This window comes from Vespa mandarinia, chromosome 11 (assembly GCF_050613455.1).
Source record: "Vespa mandarinia isolate Hongniang chromosome 11, ASM5061345v1, whole genome shotgun sequence".
Classification (NCBI taxonomy): Eukaryota; Metazoa; Arthropoda; class Insecta; order Hymenoptera; family Vespidae; genus Vespa; species Vespa mandarinia.
The window spans coordinates 534,872-553,400 of record NC_140820.1 but is presented as its reverse complement, the minus strand read 5'-3'; the positions used below and the strand labels follow the sequence as shown (position 1 = coordinate 553,400).

General features: G+C 34.5%; 6 protein-coding genes and 1 non-coding gene across 12 annotated transcripts; 4 read left to right on the top strand and 3 right to left on the bottom strand.

The window, feature by feature from the left end:
• The first annotated feature begins 1,225 nt into the window (after positions 1-1,225).
• LOC118441243 (uncharacterized) lies at positions 1,226-2,277 on the top strand. The gene is made up of 3 exons (XM_035865377.2): positions 1,226-1,321; positions 1,472-1,672; positions 2,021-2,277. Exons 1-3 carry the CDS (start codon positions 1,310-1,312, stop codon positions 2,126-2,128), a joined length of 321 nt encoding a protein of 106 aa, XP_035721270.1. The 5' UTR covers positions 1,226-1,309; the 3' UTR covers positions 2,129-2,277.
• Positions 2,278-4,663: 2,386 nt separating this feature from the next.
• On the top strand, positions 4,664-11,311 carry LOC118441233 (uncharacterized). Of its 4 annotated transcripts, none has more exons than XM_085660346.1 (8): positions 4,664-4,782; positions 6,419-6,719; positions 6,855-6,983; positions 7,064-8,266; positions 8,748-9,431; positions 9,759-9,924; positions 10,016-10,373; positions 10,472-11,311. In XM_085660346.1, exons 2-8 carry the CDS (start codon positions 6,420-6,422, stop codon positions 10,830-10,832), a joined length of 3,201 nt encoding a protein of 1,066 aa, XP_085516472.1. In that variant the 5' UTR covers positions 4,664-4,782; position 6,419; the 3' UTR covers positions 10,833-11,311. The 4 variants fall into 4 exon arrangements, with proteins under 4 accessions (XP_085516472.1, XP_035721258.2, XP_035721257.2 ...); XM_035865365.2 differs by having other exon boundaries at positions 6,813-6,983; XM_035865364.2 differs by lacking the exon at positions 8,748-9,431 and having other exon boundaries at positions 6,813-6,983; positions 10,472-11,136.
• A 467-nt stretch (positions 11,312-11,778) lies between these two features.
• mRpS34 (mitochondrial ribosomal protein S34) lies at positions 11,779-13,105 on the top strand. The gene is made up of 4 exons (XM_035865374.2): positions 11,779-11,911; positions 11,983-12,214; positions 12,295-12,746; positions 12,968-13,105. Exons 2-3 carry the CDS (start codon positions 12,023-12,025, stop codon positions 12,694-12,696), a joined length of 594 nt encoding a protein of 197 aa, XP_035721267.1. The 5' UTR covers positions 11,779-11,911; positions 11,983-12,022; the 3' UTR covers positions 12,697-12,746; positions 12,968-13,105.
• On the top strand, positions 12,977-15,520 carry LOC118441237 (uncharacterized). Of its 3 annotated transcripts, none has more exons than XM_085660349.1 (4): positions 12,996-13,105; positions 14,291-14,372; positions 14,483-15,190; positions 15,277-15,520. In XM_085660349.1, exons 2-4 carry the CDS (start codon positions 14,318-14,320, stop codon positions 15,498-15,500), a joined length of 987 nt encoding a protein of 328 aa, XP_085516475.1. In that variant the 5' UTR covers positions 12,996-13,105; positions 14,291-14,317; the 3' UTR covers positions 15,501-15,520. The 3 variants fall into 3 exon arrangements, with proteins under 3 accessions (XP_035721263.1, XP_085516475.1, XP_085516474.1); XM_085660348.1 differs by having other exon boundaries at positions 13,069-13,105; positions 14,237-14,372; XM_035865370.2 differs by lacking the exon at positions 14,291-14,372 and having other exon boundaries at positions 12,977-13,105.
• LOC118441241 (uncharacterized) lies at positions 13,283-13,896 on the bottom strand. The gene is made up of 2 exons (XM_035865375.2): positions 13,543-13,896; positions 13,283-13,458 (listed from the first exon to the last, which is right to left on the bottom strand). Exons 1-2 carry the CDS (start codon positions 13,894-13,896, stop codon positions 13,303-13,305), a joined length of 510 nt encoding a protein of 169 aa, XP_035721268.2. The 3' UTR covers positions 13,283-13,302.
• A 108-nt stretch (positions 15,521-15,628) lies between the features above and the next one.
• LOC118441238 (uncharacterized) lies at positions 15,629-17,486 on the bottom strand. Its single transcript, XM_085660350.1, has 5 exons — positions 17,412-17,486; positions 16,856-17,301; positions 16,477-16,776; positions 16,211-16,392; positions 15,629-16,164 (listed from the first exon to the last, which is right to left on the bottom strand). The coding sequence occupies exons 1-5, from the start codon at positions 17,484-17,486 to the stop codon at positions 15,629-15,631; spliced, it is 1,539 nt and encodes a 512-aa protein (XP_085516476.1).
• Positions 17,487-18,072: 586 nt separating this feature from the next.
• Positions 18,073-18,164, bottom strand: TRNAI-UAU (transfer RNA isoleucine (anticodon UAU)). Its single transcript is given in 2 exon segments — positions 18,073-18,108; positions 18,127-18,164. It is a non-coding gene; the product is annotated as a tRNA-Ile (tRNA).
• Positions 18,165-18,529: the final 365 nt, after the last annotated feature.

Here is an 18,529-nt window from a genome sequence, read left to right as displayed (position 1 = left end):
TTTCACTTCTTTTCACATCTTTCTTCCCTCCCTACCACTCCAGTTGTTAAACTCCAGAAACTTTATCGGCCAGGTATGCTGTTCCTTCCCGAGTACCCGTTCCTGTCTGACTTATGCATTGACTGGATCGCCAGTTGTAAAGCCGCATAAGGATATCTACGAGTATCCAAGGTCTCGGGTGAACGAACGTGGAGAATTGCGATGTACTTCGTCTCCTCTCGGAGTTTTTGTAGAGGCTCCTACTCGACCTATCAACTTCTTCTGCCTCGTTCGTTTTCAGGAATCCTGATAGCCGCATTTACGAGAGAACGTACTTACCGATGGAATTACAGGAGGAAAATATAGGCCAGTCGCCATAAAAAGGAAATACGAGACATGATTAATCGACAATTTATATGTATATATATATATAAAATCCTTCGACGGTATTAATTTAAAAATGGTATTATCTGCCTGCAACTACGAATAATGTTAACTCGACGAATATTTTAATAATTAAATAGCTTTATGTAACACCAACCAGGAGATACATCGAGTAATTGGACAAATGTCCTCCCGTTAATATTAATTAATCGATATTCGAGTATATACGTATGTACCAGTTATGATCCCGATAAAGATCGTTTTGTTCGATTGAGCCTACACCCTTCAAATTTACATCGTTCTCAGGTAATCTTAATTTTACTGTCATTCGATACCAATCTGTCATTAATTTAATACTTACCTTGATGTTGTTTTGCAGTTGATTAATGTAAAAAAAAAAAAAAAAAAAAAGAAGTCACATTTAAAGAACGTTGTAACGTTGCTCGCGTATAACTATCTTAAGAAATTGAAAGTGAGTCGAAATACCGGTTCTTTGGTAACTTAATCGTCAATTAATCGAGTCGTACAGCGATACGTTGTACCAACCACTAGATTGATCTTGGCGATCCCTCAAGATCACGGCCCAACGATCTTTTTACTCGATTACTCTTTACTCTAATACTCAAAAACATACTTTTATTCGATTCTACGTAGGATCTAAAGGAACGATAATCACCGAAAGCAAAAAGGAAGTAAAAGGATGAAAATGTGATCGTGCATATCCCTGTTTAGAAAACTATTCACACGCAACAGTGGTATCTGGTACCAGAAAGGAATGCGCCGTGTGCGTAGGGACGCTTCTCATAGGTACTGGACGAGTCTACTTTTTTCATTGGCCCTCGCGGAACCCCTATAAGTACGAGAGGGCTTGAGCGTTCTCGCACAGAAATACAGAAGAATCATCGAACGCACTCCTACGGGTTCATCCTCTTCAAAATCCGCCAACATGTTCAAACACGTGAGTAGAAATCGATCGATTTTACATAATACATTGACTGACATATTATTTATTGTAAATGTATTATTAACGAAATTCCAAATTGTTCGAGCGTTATTTCCTATTTGCGTAAATGAAAAATATTGAAAAAAGGGATTGATATGTTCACAGTTAATTTTGATTGCGCTAATTGGCTTGGCCTGGTCCGCCCCAGCACCTGCACCCAAACCAGCACCAGCACCAGCACCGAAACCTCTCTCGCTGATAACGGACATCAAAACACCAGCGTCCACCGCTAAATTGACACCTCTTGTCGCACCGATCGCTACGCCTCTAATTTCATCGATTTCTCGCGTAGCACTTTTACCCCAAGTACGTACTAGATTTAGTAATTGAATTTGTAATCTTATCACTTCTTCTTCCTTGAAATTTTCTACATATGTTTATTCCACCAGAGACTTTCCATCGATTTCTCGGATCACCTATTAAATAATTAATCCGATAAATGTATACGGTCTATTCAATGACGTTGAACGAATACAATCCGCATTGAATAATTAATAATCTGTTACTTTTACGTAATAACAATATGTCAGAATTGTTTACTCATTAACTGAAAAATGTATTGATAACCAATCTGTCGTCCAAATGAATCGTTCGATTCAATTAATTGCATATATTGTCTTTGTTAAAATATCAATGAATCTTGCTTCTTCGCAGTTGACACCGTACGCCTACGCTTATCCAGCAGCACTCGCGCCTGTAGAAATAGCCGCAGCACCTTCCACTTATTCGATCGAACAGCACGGATACCACATTACCTACTGATTCTTTTATCACCACCTTGAATATTGACCTAAGTTAAAGCATGAACATTACAGAGAACTACCTTACCTTTCACCAATAATTCATTCATGTATCGCATATTGATAAAGTCATTCACGCGAAACAAATATTAGAAGAAAAAAAGCACAAAAAAAAAAAAAAAAAAAAAAACAAAAAGGAAATTAATTTGTGACATTTCTTTTATTTAACATTATTTAATGACCATTATTATCCGATCGAAGTTCCATCGCTACGTTGTCCTTACAATAGAAAATATCCTTCATTGTCCTTACAGTAGAAAATATTCATCTTTTTTGTAAACTTGAAAATATTAAAAAGCGGTCTTACGTTCCTATGAATAATTCACAGGAAAAATAAATAAAAGAAAAGGCATTGAACCGAGAATAAGGATGACGAGTCCGTTTGACGAGAGAAGAGGCTAACTAGAGTCCATAAAATATATCTCGTATAGAAAAAGTCTCGTCCTTGTTCCCCATTTTATACATGAAAGCATAAATAGGAGTTTGAATCACAAAAGTTCAATGATAACAGTGTCGCTGATCACAGGATGCGATGAAAAGGAAAGTGAAAAGATCGGAAACTTTCTCGAGAACATCGGAACTCTTAACACGTTCGTCGACGTCATTGTACCTTGAACGGACTCGTCGTTACATAATATTTGACATAAACGCCAGTCTAACAATGTTTTCGACAGAAATTGTCCGTCGATCATAAGTCCCATAAATAAGAATCGTAGAAAATTAGAAAAGAGAAAAAGGAATTTATTTATTAGTATTATTTTTTCTTTTTTTTTTTTTCTATTCCGTTATTACTCAAGTTTGACGAACACGAACAAACGCCTTCGTCGTTTGTCGTAAATAGGTCAAGACAATCTTACCTTCATTTTTTTTTTTAACATGCTAAAGAGGAATACGTCATACAAAAATTCTCAGAGATAGTTACAACATGTATCGGAATAAAGCACACGACGGGAAAATCCCTGTTGTGCAAGATAGAACGAACGAGTGCATCGAACTAAATCGACCGGCCAACCGATAACAAAACCGGCTCCGCGATCCTTTTTTCTTCATTCTTTATTTATTTCTCTTTTTCTTTCTTTCGAGAGAAAAATGAATGAACGAAGTCAAATTTTTTGTTCTGATAAACGTTACGTGAAAATACTCGATAATAATCTGGATTTATATTTTACTTATCAAACGACAAAGGAGTAATGTTTATGAATCGTTCATAATGTCAAATATATCCATAATGTATTCGTAAAAGCGATCTCTATTCGAATATTATTATTACACTCGGTTAGCTCTGAGACATCCTCAGGAATACTTTCTCCCGGAACCTGAAATACAAACACTAACCGCAGGAACTCCGATTCTGCTTCGGTTTAAGTCAACTTGCTATTATGCGTGAAAAATGTTTAAACATTTTTTCAATCTTATTGAAAAATTTATTTCGATATTTTTTAACTTTTTCTTAGAAATCATTTGAAATTATCAAGGCGACTATTTACTGTCCGGTCGAATTTCAGGCAGGATGATGTCAAGGTTAACGAAGAGGATCACTGAAAAGAAAGCGTACGCCGTTCGTCTGTAACATCCATGGATTGTTTTTTTTTCTAGGTAGTAGATACGCACGTGTATAATGTTTCCTGAGGAGACCTGAACTGCACGGATATACACCGACGAACTTTAATGATCTCTCGGTTCCGCTCTTCTACCTGCGATCAAAAATGAAACGTATAAACGAAACGAACGATACGAAATTTCACTAGACTTCCATTCATAAGACCTTGAATCTTTGAAATCGATCTCGTGCAAAATGCGATTTTATTACATTGTTAATCGTTAATATTTAAAAAATTGCGAAATTATCTTATAATTATATCATTTCTATTTATTTTGACAATATTTTGTAAAATAAATGATCATATATATGTTTGTGTGTAAACAGTAGTATTTATAACAAAATATCAATGGATAATATAAATATATAATGAAATCTCAGGATTGATACTGATTGATTGATACTGATCATCTATTTAAATTATTACATTCACAAATATTTCAATTAAAATATTAACAATTCTTGTATTGATCGATATCACTAATATTACATATCGATGTTTCATTAAAAAAATTTATTTAAAATATTAACTAAAACATTTTGTTAAATATTGTTCGAATAAATAGCAGCCTAATCATATTATATTATCATATTTCGTAATATAAATATAATGTGGACCCAAATTTTAACTCTTTACGATCTTTAAAGTTAATTTCATAAATAATAATTTAAATAATAATTAAGCATACAATGTAATCGTGTAAAAATTCGTTGTAAATTTTTCGATAAATCAAAAGGGGTTGCGACAAATAATTCCACTTAAAAACGAATCCCAAAGACGGATGTTCGTGTAAAGAATGAGTCACGTAGATTTACCCCACCATAACGTTCCAATCGCGTAGCTGCCTCAGCATCCCCGAAAGAGGTACGAAAGTATATAAGATTCGAGCGGTCTCGGTAAAAGCACAGACCAGTGTTGTATACGGAGAAAGTGTTCGTGGTGAACAGACATCGTAAGACGTTCACAAGGTGTCTCAGAAATTCCGTATTATTCTCAGCGTGTTCATTAAAAACAGGTATATAAAATAAATTCAATATAATCGAATCAATATTATCATTAAAAATATTACAATTTTATAATAAAACATTAAGATTTAATTATTCGTAAAAATAATTCATTATAAATTTAATTATAGCGAATAAATGATATGAGACTTTGTGTATCTAAAAATTAAATTAATATCGATTTAATTTACAAATCGATGATAGAGAGATATTGTTATTTTATTTTTTGACGATAAAAGAAAGCAAGAAAGAAGATATAAAGAATTACCTATACGTCGGAGTTCAATGATTTCTTAACTTTCTCCTTCTCACTGTATGTCACATGTAAGAGTTGTCGATATTGTCTGAGAAAATAGCCATTGTGTGTTAACGATCAACGTTTAACACAATGATTTCTTTTCGTGACCTATATATATATATAGATAGATACATATATCTTCAACTATCTTACTTTTCTCACTCTCTCAACTTTTTTATTTTATCATTGCTTATGTTCCGGTAAAAAAGACAAAGACCATCGAGAACGTTTAATTCCGTTATTACGTAAGAACTTTCTCCAGTCAAAATAACGTCTTAAAGAATAAATGAAACATTCTTCTTCTTGATATATACCATATAAAAAAAGATACATACATATATGTATACATATATATATATATATATATGATATAGCTCTACGACCGGTTAAACGACTTTCTCTCAACTTCCTCTTACTTTCGTTGACCCTATCGGTTACAGGATCGCATCATCGTTCGTTTTTAAACTGATCGTACTTTTCACATCCAATTAATACCTAATAAAAAAAAGGCTGTTCATCTGTTCTACGTTAATTACTCGTTATAATATATTAACGATCATGGAATTTGTTAATATCAAAAAGTAAATCAAACTCTTTCGCGAATTTGTCGAGATAAATTCTAATTAAAAGCAAAAAACAAAGAATATTCGTTAATCTTTAAATTCGTATCTCTTGATCTTCGATCTCATTTTCTTTCTTATTTTCTTTTTTTCTCCTTTTTTCTTTTTATCTACAAGTGCATCTTTCTCGCGTCAGTAATACATTCACCGGTTAATAAAACCTGATCGGAGAAAGGTAAGATGCACTTTCACAAGACTTGTTTGGATTAAAGAAACGACGTAGTAGACGAACGGTAAAACCCAGATCGTTAGTGGGCGTCCACGAATTTGGTAATCTTAACCATATAAACATTATGTAAATCGTACGTTTAGCAATTTGAAATTAGCACTTAGGTATTACGAACGACTATGTACGAACATATTTAAAAAATTCATAGGAATGACGGAAGAAAGAAGGAAAGAAGTTGCGTCAAAAGTGACTAAAAAAAAAAATATATATAGAATAAATAATCATTAAGATGTGATATGAGATATCAGATTATTATTGCCTTAAAAATGCAACAAAACTTGTTTTGTACTTTCTTTTTAAACACGATCGAACTATCAGATCATACCTACGCATAAACATAATTATGAAGAACGTTATGAATCCTCGAGTATAAAGAACTTTCTAATGATTTAAATAAATAGATATCCATCGAAAAATGAAAGCTACGAGTATGTAAAATAATTAAAGGATGGAAATGATCGAGTGAAAATTAAATTATTTTATTTTGTTTCGTTTTTTAGAATGAAAAGCTGGCCCATTCTGTTAGCGTGTCTAACGACATGCACGCTGGCGACTCAAGTGACATATCAAACGTCATCTTCATCACAGAGTTCCAGCAGTACGAATCAACAACAGCAACAATGGTCTTGGCAAGGTCAAGATTTACTTGGTGCTCCTAACACGCAAGAAGAATCTTATCATCCTGTTTCGTTCACTGCACCCGATGCTGTCAAACAAGAACAGTCGCAACAACAGCAACCATACAACCCTAATGTTCAATCGCAATCGAGCGGAGTCGCCGAAGCACTCGATCAACGAACGGTAAAGAAAATATTAATAGTTCAAATATAGTAGGAGATAAGTAAATATAAAGAAAGAAAAATAAATAAATAAACGAAAATGTTTGATTTTCAGGTAGATTCTGTGATCGATAATATTCTCATCTATAATCGACAGGGACGCAATCTTGAAGGATACGATGAGCTCTATGCCGATCCAGACGTGAAAAATGCTCTTCAATTAGGAAACGATACCGTAGCACGTAGTTACATCAAAGAGAAACTATGCTCTCTCGGTCTTATGAACGTGAGTTCGATCATTTTTCATTTGATTAATATTTCGATGCTTTATAAACATTTAAAAACATTTTTTTTTGATCGATATAGTGCGAAAATCTAGAAGGTCGTCGTCCATATTACTCGCCTCACCGTGATATCCATCCTCATGACGTGATCTATGCTCAACCCGTGACGATAAAACCCGTTGGTCGTCCGTTACCAGCTGTGCCTGTGAAACGACCATATAGATTTGGAAAACCAGAATCACTATCGCCTGGTTTCGCTCCTGGACCAATTTTGTCAGGGCCACCGCCGTCTTTCATTGGAGCTGGACATGGGCCAATCTACTCAAGACCACCATCAAGCTTTCTCGGGTCACAGATAGGTCTAAAGAAACCCGGTGGTGGACCGATCTACGCTACGAAACCAATTTATGAGCCTGGCTTGGACGCTGAGGTCGATTTCGAGAATAAATATCTAAATAAGAAACAAGTGATCCTACAGCAACCAGGTGGTCCCGTACAACAACACGTTCATCATCACTATCACCATGGAGATTCGATCGATAACGTTGGGTCAACTCCGATAATTGGACCTGGACCTATTGGTAACAATGGTTTTAACGCTTATGGCTATGGCAACGGTGGTTCTTACGCTGGCACCATTAACGATTTCGAGGACTATAGAAAGAACTTTAAAATCAAGACATCTAGCTCGGGTAACAATTTGAACGAAGCCGCATCGTCTAATAGTTACGCGAATGCTTTCTCAACTTACGAAAAAGTGAAGGGTGATTCCACAGTCGGTGGATCTAATTCATTGCATACAGGAAAACAATATCCTGGTTTCGGTGCAAGCAATCCTTACATAGTCAATAATAATTTTGCTTCGAATGGTAATAACTTTGCCGGTAATCTTGGATCACTTGAAAATGCTTTCAACAATGGATTGTCCTCGTCGAGTTACGAAGACTGCGTGTGCGTACCTTACGAACAATGTTCAACCATCGACCATGTTGGTCGCAAGGACGATCTTTACCTGGCGATCGATCCTCGTAATCTTGGAAAAAATATCGAAGCTGAAACCGTTGAAGTTGTTGTCACCGATGGAAATGGTACAATGAGTATCGTAAGAATCCCGAAAGGAGTAAACGCAACTAATAGTCTTGACCATCGCAAAGAACAAGATAACAACGGTAAAATATCAGATTCCGAGGAAAATAATGATTTCGTTGCAAGTGACAAGAGAACGAAGAGAGATACCACAAAGAGGGCTGAACAGAAGGAGGAAAATAAAGTAGAAGCTCAAAGCGTAAGTTCAAACAAATTTTTATCGTATTATATTTGAAGACGAGCTATCTGTTCGTAGCGAGAATTGGCGAAATTCTACACTTTCCCTTTCTCATACTCTTTATATCTTTCTTTATCTTTATTCGTACACATGTATTTTAATATGTTTGATGAAATTTAATAGTACGAAGAAAACGAATGCTCGCCTCGAACCGAATGCTCGGAAATTCATTATTATTTCGATATATCCGATGATTAACGCTTTAACAGGCTTCCGTTCGACGTTATTGAGGTGGGTTATAAGAGATCCGAGTTTCGATCAGAGTTTCGATCCGAGTTTCGATAAATGTAAAAATCGCTGATAAAATATCGATAAGAGAAAGGGAAAGAAACGGATCGTAGAGCTGCTAACATTTAGGGCGTCTCTTCTAAAGAAAAAAAAAAAACAAAGAAAAAAATAAAAGCTCGGATCTCTAAGTGACTCTTCGACTCTCTCGTTGCAGAGATTGGTCGTTGGCGATCTGGACACCTCGAAACTAAACGTGAAGCCTACTTGGGGCGTTAGTTTTGGTCTGCCTCAAAGCTACATTAATCCGACAAATCCATTCGGTGATGGATACGTTGGACAGGGCATAAATCTCGGTTTGGTATCCGTAAATCCTTTGGTGGCCGTTCAAGTTACCAAGGATGAGTATGGCGAGAAAGTGGTTAAACCACTGGTGAATCTCCACGTAACACCAAACCCAGGACTCGTTTATAAGTTGGGACATTTGCTTGCTCATAAGAAAGAAAATTTACTAGGCAATTATGCACCAGAGTATTATCCAGCAGGGCCAGTGGTTTACGAAAAACCGATTCATCATTATCCCTCCAAACCCTATTACCCAACGATCCACGAGAAACCCTATCATCAGAATTACTATCATTCCTCTTATCATAACAGTCCTCACTATCAAAGTGGTTATCCCGATAATTATCGTGATGACGACGATTATGATTACGAGCCAGACAGTTTGGAAGATTATAACGATTATTATAGAAATGCTCGTACCAATGCGTCCTACGACGATGATCCTCAAAATTATCCTATCTCCGCGAAGAATTCATCGAACGGAAAGCAAAGCAGAAAGATTGTTTTTCGAGATAGAAAGAAGCGCGACGTGAAAACGATCGTTGAAACGGAGGAGGTAAGAGCTTGAACGTTGAACCATCCTCCGTATCAGATTCACCAAAGTGTTGCAGGATCATTAGAGAAACAGCACGATTACCAATACCTGACGAGAACCAAATGACGTGATATCGAGTAACGCAAGAATACATCGTCATTATTGTCTCGCACTAGTGTACAAACCATTTAAGTATAAAGGCTTCATTCATGCAACCATTTTAAAATATCCTTCGAGACACAATTACGGACATAATCATAATTATTTATTAAAGATCAAATAAATAAATTAATAATATTACCTTCATACATATTATTTTTGTTTTGTTTTGTTTTTTCTTTCCAATAGAGACAATTTGGTCGTCCACCAGTATGCGGTCCACGTCATGTATGTTGCCGAAGTAGCCACATAATTGGTTCGCGACCACGACCTGGCCAATGCGGTACCAGATACACGAAAGGCGTTAACGCTAGGATCAAAACGCCAGCTTACATCGACGGAGATTCTGAATTCGGTGAGTCTTTGGTTTAAAAGTAAGATAAAAACATTGTAAATAAAAATAATAAATATGTATCATACATATATTGATCCATACATATATTTAGGTGAATATCCTTGGCAAGTGGCTATATTGAAAAAGGATTCTACCGAGAGCGTTTACGTATGCGGTGGAACATTGATCTCTCCCCGACATATCATTACTGCTGCGCATTGCGTGAAAACCTATGCTGGACGTGATTTGCGAGCTCGTCTAGGTGAATGGGACGTCAATCACGACGTAGAATTTTATCCATATATCGAACGAGATATCGTTAGCGTTTACGTACATCCCGAGTTCTATGCTGGCACTCTCTACAATGATATCGCCATCCTAAAACTCGATCATCCAATCGATTTCGATAAGAATCCACATATCACTCCTGCCTGTCTTCCAAACAAACGTGACGACTTTAACGGAGCAAGGTATGTGGAACACTATTTGATAATAATTTCAACTAGGAACATCGTTTACTTATATGTATATATGTATATATTGTATATATATCTTCTTATCTCTTTAGATGTTGGACGACCGGTTGGGGTAAAGACGCTTTCGGCGAGTTTGGCAAATATCAAAATATTTTGAAGGAAGTCGACGTGCCTATAATAAATAATCAAGTCTGTGAAAGTCAAATGAGAAGAACGAGACTCGGAACAAGCTTTAATCTTCATCCTGGCTTTATCTGCGCCGGAGGTGAGGAAGGCAAAGACGCTTGCAAAGGCGACGGCGGTGGTCCCATGGTATGCGAACGCAATGGACAATGGCAACTTGCTGGCGTCGTTTCCTGGGGCATTGGATGTGGTCAAGCGGGTGTTCCTGGTGTCTATTCTCGCGTTTCTTTCTATCTCGATTGGATACGACAAGTGATCGATCAATATTAACCACTCATTGAATTTAATTATTCTTCTCGAAATAAGTTCTCGGAGTCGAATTCCCTATCGAAAAAATATTGTGAAACACGTCATTATTACTATTATTTATTTTGATAGACCTACGTGAACGAAATCGTCTCTCTCGAAGTTAAATTTCATTTAACCTATTGCTTTTATTATTTTTCTCGAATTAGTTCTCGCAGTCGAAACTAATTTCATTATTTCTTTCGATATCTACAAATATTCCTTTCTCGATATTAATTTGATCTTTTTATAATACATTCCTCCGAAACAATGTTATACTTAAGAAATAATTTATTGTATATATTTTGCTGGAAATAACTCGGGCTTATATTTAGATATGTTTATTTAATGACTTTGTTCGATTCATGCTATTATCGTGTGACATCGAATATTTGATGAAAAATGTGATTCGGACTTGAGCGAGTTCGGATCGAGAAGTAATGCATTTTCTTTGCAATTTATTTATATTTCTATCAATAAATAATCATCTTATAATATATATATATATATATATGTTTGTCATGTATCTATCACACGAACATACAATTGGTTTGGAACCAATTAAAAAAACTATAACAATTGAAGAAAAGCATTTTTAATGGGTTCATATTCATTCGATATGTCTCTATATATATGACTATCCGCCACTTGTCAGATATTACGACGAAAATTATTATATCTTATGCAATATCCTTCCAAATACTTACTATGATTTTAGCGTAAGAAGTCAATATAAGTGACGCTCATATACGGATGACACGGCCTGTTCAGAACTTTTGCTGTCACCCGAATACGGATGACGCGACAGTCAAAGTGTTAACAGGAAAGTATGATAGCCGAGGAGTTATTTAAACAGCTGTGTAGTTTATTTATAAATTCCGCCGTTAGATGGCATTACACATGTCGATAATATTAACACCTACTTTATCTACTTTAGATGACTCTATTAATATCTCTGGCAACTTTCTTCGTATCAAGAATTTAGGTTATGTGTAATATATCTAATACTAACAGTTATAATACTTGTTAATTGTTAATGAAAAAAAAGAAATCAATCTAAATAGGTAAGGCAGAATGAGTGATTAATGTTAATAATGTATTTCTCATACTAATACTCACTCAAATAATATTACAGTTAACGTTTTATCATATCAAGTCAGGTACTTGGAAAAAAAATGCCTATAAAATATATTGGTCGCACAACAGATTTTAAAGGGAAGACGTTGTGGGAAATTTTGGGAAATTTAAAAAATTTTGGTGTGGGAAGAATGGTAATACGCAATAAATTTCAAAGATATCCTGAACCTTGTTACATGAGGATATTAAAAATTGCTACTCTACCTGCACCAACGATGAAAAGTCCCAATGTACATTATAAGACTATTCATAATATCTGTCCGTATAAATCAATATATATATATTGTAATGTATTAACTTTATTATATAGGATGAGCGTAAGATCGTAGCTCTTATTCAAAATACCTTCCGTGGAAAAACATGTGAACCAGAGCAAATAGATGGATCAACTTATAAAGCAGATTTTATTTTGATACCTAAGGATGAGGAGGATAAATATTTGCGTTACAGTGAAACATTTGACATGAAAGTAGTACCAAGAACAATGGATTATCCACCTCTTCTTAAAGAAATAATAAAACGACAAAAAAAATCAGAAAAATTATTGAACGAAGAAGATCCAAAGATGGAAATTGTCTATCGTTGGTACGGAGTTAAACGATACAGATTAGCAGAAGAAGGAGAAACGCCAACTGTAAACTTTGTAATAGGTCTTGGAACACCTAACAGTCCTAGTCTTTATGCGAACATTAAAAAAGAATCATCGACTTAAAGACTTATTACAGAATATATATATATATATGTATATATATATATATGAAGGTACTTTATTTTAAAATAGATTTAGATTTAATAAATAATATTAATGTACCTTTATAGTTTTATTTCTATTATATTAACAAAGTAATATTATATTGTTTTCTTATACTTTCCTAGTAATTTATAAAATTCACACATATCGTCAATTTGCCCTTCCATTTTCGGTTTCTCCTTTGATCCTAAAGTTATATTACGTCCTTCATATTTCTTACTTTTTTTACTAGATCGATAAGAAGAAACATTATAAATATAAAAGTACCTAAATCTTCGTCCATGAAATTCTTAGTAATATCTGCTTTCTCCTCTGCAAGAGCCTACAATATATCCACAACAATAAGACATTAATATAATATTGATATCCAGTAAGTACAATTACAAATACCTTCCAAAATTGTCTCATTTCTTGTACATTATCGCACTTTCTAACTAACCAGCCACGGACATATTTTTGTATATACAAAGCTGCTTCATCCTTGGTTAAGAGCCAGGACAATGGAAAGATGGGTCTCGGACTATAGAATGTATTCTTTTAAATATTTTATATAATACTTTAATTATCCTACCTCATCTGACCGTACTGTAAACGTAATAATAACTTAAATTGCGGTATCTCAAATACCGTGTGCCATTTAAGTGCACGTTTTGGATATTTTGGATTAAGATTCCACAAAATTTCAGCCAAATAATCAAGGCCATTAAATCGACACTTCTGTATCTAAACACGATTTGTAAAAATTATTACTTTTTATAGAATATATTATATTCAATGTAACAAGATATATATATATGTATAATTTACTCGAAGAGCGTCCCATCGACGAGCTTCGACTAGCATATTTTCCATCGCTGGTAATAATAAAGGAAATATTTTTCTATTCAAATAGTTAGATACTCCATCTTGATAAGGTATTACGATCGACGAACGTTCCTTTTCTTTTTTCCATTCGGTGTACTCTGATTGTTTTTTCTCGTACTCGTCGATAATAGATTGCCACAAATTTTCCTCTTGTTTATCATTGATATTTAATTCTTGTAAAGAAAAACTTTCTGCTCTTTGACATTGAACGTTATTATTATTAGTTTCTACATCCTGATAGCAACCAGAACAAATTTCATTTCCGGCGATATATTCTTTGGCTAATCTAGAAAACATCATTTCTTCTTAAATAAATGATTAGTCTTATTCAAATAAAATCATCTCTTCTTTTTTTTTTTTTATTCGTTCGAAGAAAAACAAAAAAGGAAAAATAAATCAAAGTACGCGATCGATCAATCGAAACGTAATTAATGTGTCAATAACGGAAGCATATTTCGTTATGTCCCATCAGCATTTAAGCTCGTGCAAAATTGTAATATGAAAGAAAGTGCTATAATAATAATAAAAAAAAAAATATCGAACGTTGCGCTTTCAAAAAAACTTTATTAAAATATGTATCTAAATGAAGGATGCTTCATCTTCGATTATAATTGTCCAGAAAAGTTTAAGTTTTCAGATAAACTGTGATGACATAGCCTATGTAGAAAATTGTTGTTAAATTTATCCGTAGATATATTAAAGTAATCGAGGCACATAAATGCTTAGTTGTTCTCCAAAATGTCCCACATTGAGACGTCAAATTAGGGAAGAAGGTATTTTTTCTTTTATCTCTAACGCAATATTCAATGTTTGCGAATAAGATTGGAAAACAAGGAAAAAAGATAAATAAATAAATATAAATAAAAATAAAAATGTTTCATAGTTAAAAAATCAGGTTGGACAGATGAATATATGCGAAACATCGTCGATGTCCAGAGAGTGGACATCGCAGAGGATTGGGATCGAAAGGTGAAACCGGATCCACGTAAAGGAACACGTAGAATACCAATAAATTCTCTTAGAAGGATTACCGAAGAGCCAACGATAGAACATGACGAACGATATAAGGAGAAAGATAAACGGGCAGATTATCCCAATAAAATAGTTCAAAATTCTATACGTATCACTGATTACAAAGAAGTTATCGATAAGGATGAAATTCCTTTGGCTTCATTGAAACAAGAAACTATTTATTATACGGAAGAAAGGGAAATCACTCGTAGAGCTTCACCGTTGATAGTTGAAAGAATTAGTCCTGAAGTATTGAAGCCACAAATACCGAAAGAAAAACAAATCGAAAGTCCGATCGAAGATCAGGTTTATGAGGAAGAACAGGTGGACGATACTGCAATAATCTATTCTAGGATTGATTCTAAAGAAATCGATCACAAAGAAATTTCTAGGATACCTCCTGATAGAAAAATAACGATAAAGGAACAGGAAAGAATCGGTGAAAAAGTGGACGATAAGATAAAAATTAAACGTAGAGACGATTCCCCAGATAGTTATTACAAATATACACCTAAGGAACTTCCTAGCGACTGGCCGCACGATGGTTGTGATGAAGCTTGTCTCGCAAGAGTATTAAAAGGCAAGAATTAAGGAATCCTTTAGATACGACTTATAGATACCTATTTTCTAAATCTTTTCTTTTCTTTCTTTTTTTTCGACTTTTAGAACATGCCGAAAAGTTGTTGCAAGAAAAGAAGAAGAAGGATCGTTATTTGACGACAGGATTAAGTTATTTCGACGACGTTTGTACCTGTTCCCTTAGTTGTATGATATGTAATTTGAAAAAAGATCGTTTCGTATGTAGTATATTAACGTCCGCAATTTTATTCTCCTTTGGTATAAAACTATGTTCGGAATTATATGGCTGGTACTTACCCAATCGCACTTGACAAAGTCAAGGCTAACTTTTACGAGGGAATGAAAGAACAGAATAAAAAAAAAAAAAGAAAAGAAAAGAAAAAGAAAAGAAAGAAAAAAAAGATCAATTTAATAAAAATAAATATGATTGAACATTTGTTTAATATCTCGCAATTTTTTGTTTCAAAAGTATTCTAATTGTACAAAGCAAAGCCATTATAATCGATAACGCAAAAGCAACGAAGACATAAGGGATGATCAAGTGAAAATGAAAAAGATCTTCTCGAACGATCTTTTCTTTGGGAAGATTAACTCTAAAGGAAATGTCATTTTCCCAATCGATGGTATTATTATGAGTTTTAACGCTTCTAGATCTTCTGTTATGACCTGCTGGACAATTCAAAATACAATCCGGTCCTTCTAAACAACCCGTTACCTTAACAGTTAAAAATATCTCGTCGTTCTCTTTCATATTTTCAAACATGAAAGCTTGAAAGATAAGATAAGTTTCCAAAGGCGATATTCGATACTGTTCTCTTGAACAAATCTTTCGAACATCCGGATTCAAACATCCATTGCTATCCAAAATCCATAAACTGTTCATTATTTTCTTTCGTTGTCTCTTTTCTATATAATGAACCGTCAATTCACCAATCCTCGAGTATTGCCAGCCTGAAAATAAAATTTTATCGATCTCTATTACGCATATCTCATAAATTTTTTCATTAAAGAACATTTTTACCATTTCCATCTCGCACGAGAACGCGCAATAATACTTCTTCTCCCAAAATAACGGTGTCTCCGGACTGTATTCTAGTGTCAAAAACTTTCTCGGAATGAAATGTCTTTCGAAACAGTCCGACGTCGATCTCCAAATTATTTTGAGAGCCACCAGTAAAAACGCGGGGTACCATTCTCGCCGATCTATAAAATATAAGAGCAAACGTATATAACGCGATGGTAAAGACGAAAAATCATGATTATCGACTTTACGTTAATTGTTCTCACGTATCGATAGTCTTCACATTGATTTTTTTCGTACGAGAGACAGTCTTTTCTTGTACTTTGCAGCGCAAAGTGATCTTCGTGTCGTCTTTCAATCTAAGACCCGGTATCAGTGGAAATCTCAGATCGAGACAGTAGAATCTTTCGGCTTCCGTCGAACATGCAACAACGCCGCAATGTCGAAATCGTTCCTTTTCTAAATTGATCGTGTACTCGTTTTTCACTCTTGTAAATTTACATACCTCATCCTCTACATTATCTATCACGGGCGATTCCATCGACGTAGTCGTTTTTACGGATGCTCTGAAAAAAAAAAATTATGTTGTCAGATAACCATTACGAGAGGAGGGATATCGTTCAAACCGTTATTCCAATATCATACTTAAAAAATACATCGTCGTCCGTATCGCGACAAGATATTTCTTCTATTTGGATGTCATTCTCTTGCGATAACGATATATCGGCATTATTTATGCTTTCGGTCGTACTCGAGTGAACCCGTTGAGAGGATCTGACTTGCAAATGAGAAGATGGTCGCCGATAATAATATCGACCTTCTCGTCCGTTGACTCCAAATGGAATCTCTTCGTTGTTCTCCATAGCAGTTGAATCGATCGTTAGAGACGACGACGCGTTCTTCGATGTTTCGTCTATTTCCATTATTCGAGGGATATTCGTTGTCTCTTCGAACGGTACATAATGATTCACCACTCCGGAGTCATTGTATTTTCGAGAGAAATTGATCAACACTGTATCCTGCGGCTCTAAGGAAGCCGCACAGTCGAACGACAATATTGTTAATACGATCAGCAACAGGTAGTTACGCGTCTACGATGTCGAACAGAAAAGAAAATAATTAAAATTTTTAAGATCGATAGAATATTAAAGAACAAATAAACGTCTTCGTTCGAAATAATAATCAACTATAAATTTTCCACCTGTCCTATTCGCGTCGATAAGAATTTCTCTGCGATAACATGTAATAATATCGAATCGTAGAAGGACCGTGTCATTTTCGTAAGATCAACTACAAAAGACTGGCAAACTTGTAGAGTTTGATGAACGCTTTTAAAGGTTCTCCTTTTATTCAAGCGATACCTTTGTCACATTGTTCGTGGTGTGTGAATTTATGGGGACACCAACGATGTCCATTATTAGGTACATACGATCTTTCGTGATTCGACTGATGAAGGAGTACTTAGCATAAAACATTATCTGTATCCTCGATTTTAACGTCGCGTCCCCCATTAACGTCGATATCGGATTACTCTGTATGCGTTCGTCTGTGTATTCGTTCGTCGTATAAACCAGCGGTATTATATTCCAAACAATTCGGGTCAAAGAATTTCTTTCAAGAGAAAGATTACACGAGACGCATATGTACGAATTACGAATGGTTTCTAATTGCGTTTCTCTTGTCCTTTATATTTATCCTAAACTCATTGTTAAAAAAAAAAAGAAAAACCTTACAACTAAATTACAATTATAGGAGAATAATTAGAATAACAAAATGATAGAATTTTATTTGAATTACACGCATGACAAAAAATGTTATTATTGATGTGATAAAAAGGGGAAAAAAAAGCGAATAAAAAAAAATGCTCCAGGTGAGGCTCGAACTCACAACCCCGGCATTGCTCACGAACACTGTCTTATAAGTACCGTGCGCTAACCAATTGCGCCACTGGAGCTGTTGGTAAGAGGATCGCTAAAATAATTTTTCAGTTACAAATTCGTTAAATCTAAAAATAAAATTATTAGATCGTATATTCTTTTTATTTATGCATGATTAATCATCGCAATTAATGATTTTAAACAAAAATTCATCGAAAAGGTACAAAAAAAAAAAAATATTAGCATATATGGAAATCGTTACCGTAATAGAAAATTTATTATTGTTTCTTTCATCAAAATCATGGAAGATTTTTATTGAAAAGATCAAAATCATAGGAAAACTTTTATCGTAGATATATATTCACTATTATTTCGTTTAAGTATACATTAATAATTTGTAGATCAATGTCCAACTATTAAATATACATGTATTGTAGATCTT

What these genes read in the sequence shown, in the direction of transcription:
- LOC118441243 (XM_035865377.2), top strand. An exon ending in GCGTAGCACTTTTACCCCAA is followed by an intron (nt 1,673 to 2,020) that starts GTACGTACTAGA and finishes GCTTCTTCGCAG; the next exon opens with TTGACACCGTACGCCTACGC.
- LOC118441233 (XM_035865365.2), top strand. Translation starts at nt 6,420, where the DNA reads ATGAAAAGCTGGCCCATTCTGTTAGCGTGTCTAACGACATGCACGCTG. An exon ending in CGACGGAGATTCTGAATTCG is followed by an intron (nt 9,925 to 10,015) that starts GTGAGTCTTTGG and finishes ACATATATTTAG; the next exon opens with GTGAATATCCTTGGCAAGTG. An exon ending in GACGACTTTAACGGAGCAAG is followed by an intron (nt 10,374 to 10,471) that starts GTATGTGGAACA and finishes TTATCTCTTTAG; the next exon opens with ATGTTGGACGACCGGTTGGG.
- mRpS34 (XM_035865374.2), top strand. Translation starts at nt 12,023, where the DNA reads ATGCCTATAAAATATATTGGTCGCACAACAGATTTTAAAGGGAAGACG. An exon ending in CAACGATGAAAAGTCCCAAT is followed by an intron (nt 12,215 to 12,294) that starts GTACATTATAAG and finishes TTTATTATATAG; the next exon opens with GATGAGCGTAAGATCGTAGC.
- LOC118441241 (XM_035865375.2), bottom strand. Translation starts at nt 13,896, where the DNA reads ATGTTTTCTAGATTAGCCAAAGAATATATCGCCGGAAATGAAATTTGT. An exon ending in GTCGATGGGACGCTCTTCGA is followed by an intron (nt 13,459 to 13,542) that starts GTAAATTATACA and finishes AATCGTGTTTAG; the next exon opens with ATACAGAAGTGTCGATTTAA.
- LOC118441237 (XM_085660349.1), top strand. Translation starts at nt 14,318, where the DNA reads ATGCTTAGTTGTTCTCCAAAATGTCCCACATTGAGACGTCAAATTAGG. An exon ending in ACGTCAAATTAGGGAAGAAG is followed by an intron (nt 14,373 to 14,482) that starts GTATTTTTTCTT and finishes AATGTTTCATAG; the next exon opens with TTAAAAAATCAGGTTGGACA. An exon ending in TCTCGCAAGAGTATTAAAAG is followed by an intron (nt 15,191 to 15,276) that starts GCAAGAATTAAG and finishes TTCGACTTTTAG; the next exon opens with AACATGCCGAAAAGTTGTTG.
- LOC118441238 (XM_085660350.1), bottom strand. Translation starts at nt 17,486, where the DNA reads ATGACACGGTCCTTCTACGATTCGATATTATTACATGTTATCGCAGAG. An exon ending in GACGACGATGTATTTTTTAA is followed by an intron (nt 16,777 to 16,855) that starts GTATGATATTGG and finishes TTTTTTTTTCAG; the next exon opens with AGCATCCGTAAAAACGACTA. An exon ending in AATGTGAAGACTATCGATAC is followed by an intron (nt 16,393 to 16,476) that starts GTGAGAACAATT and finishes TATATTTTATAG; the next exon opens with ATCGGCGAGAATGGTACCCC.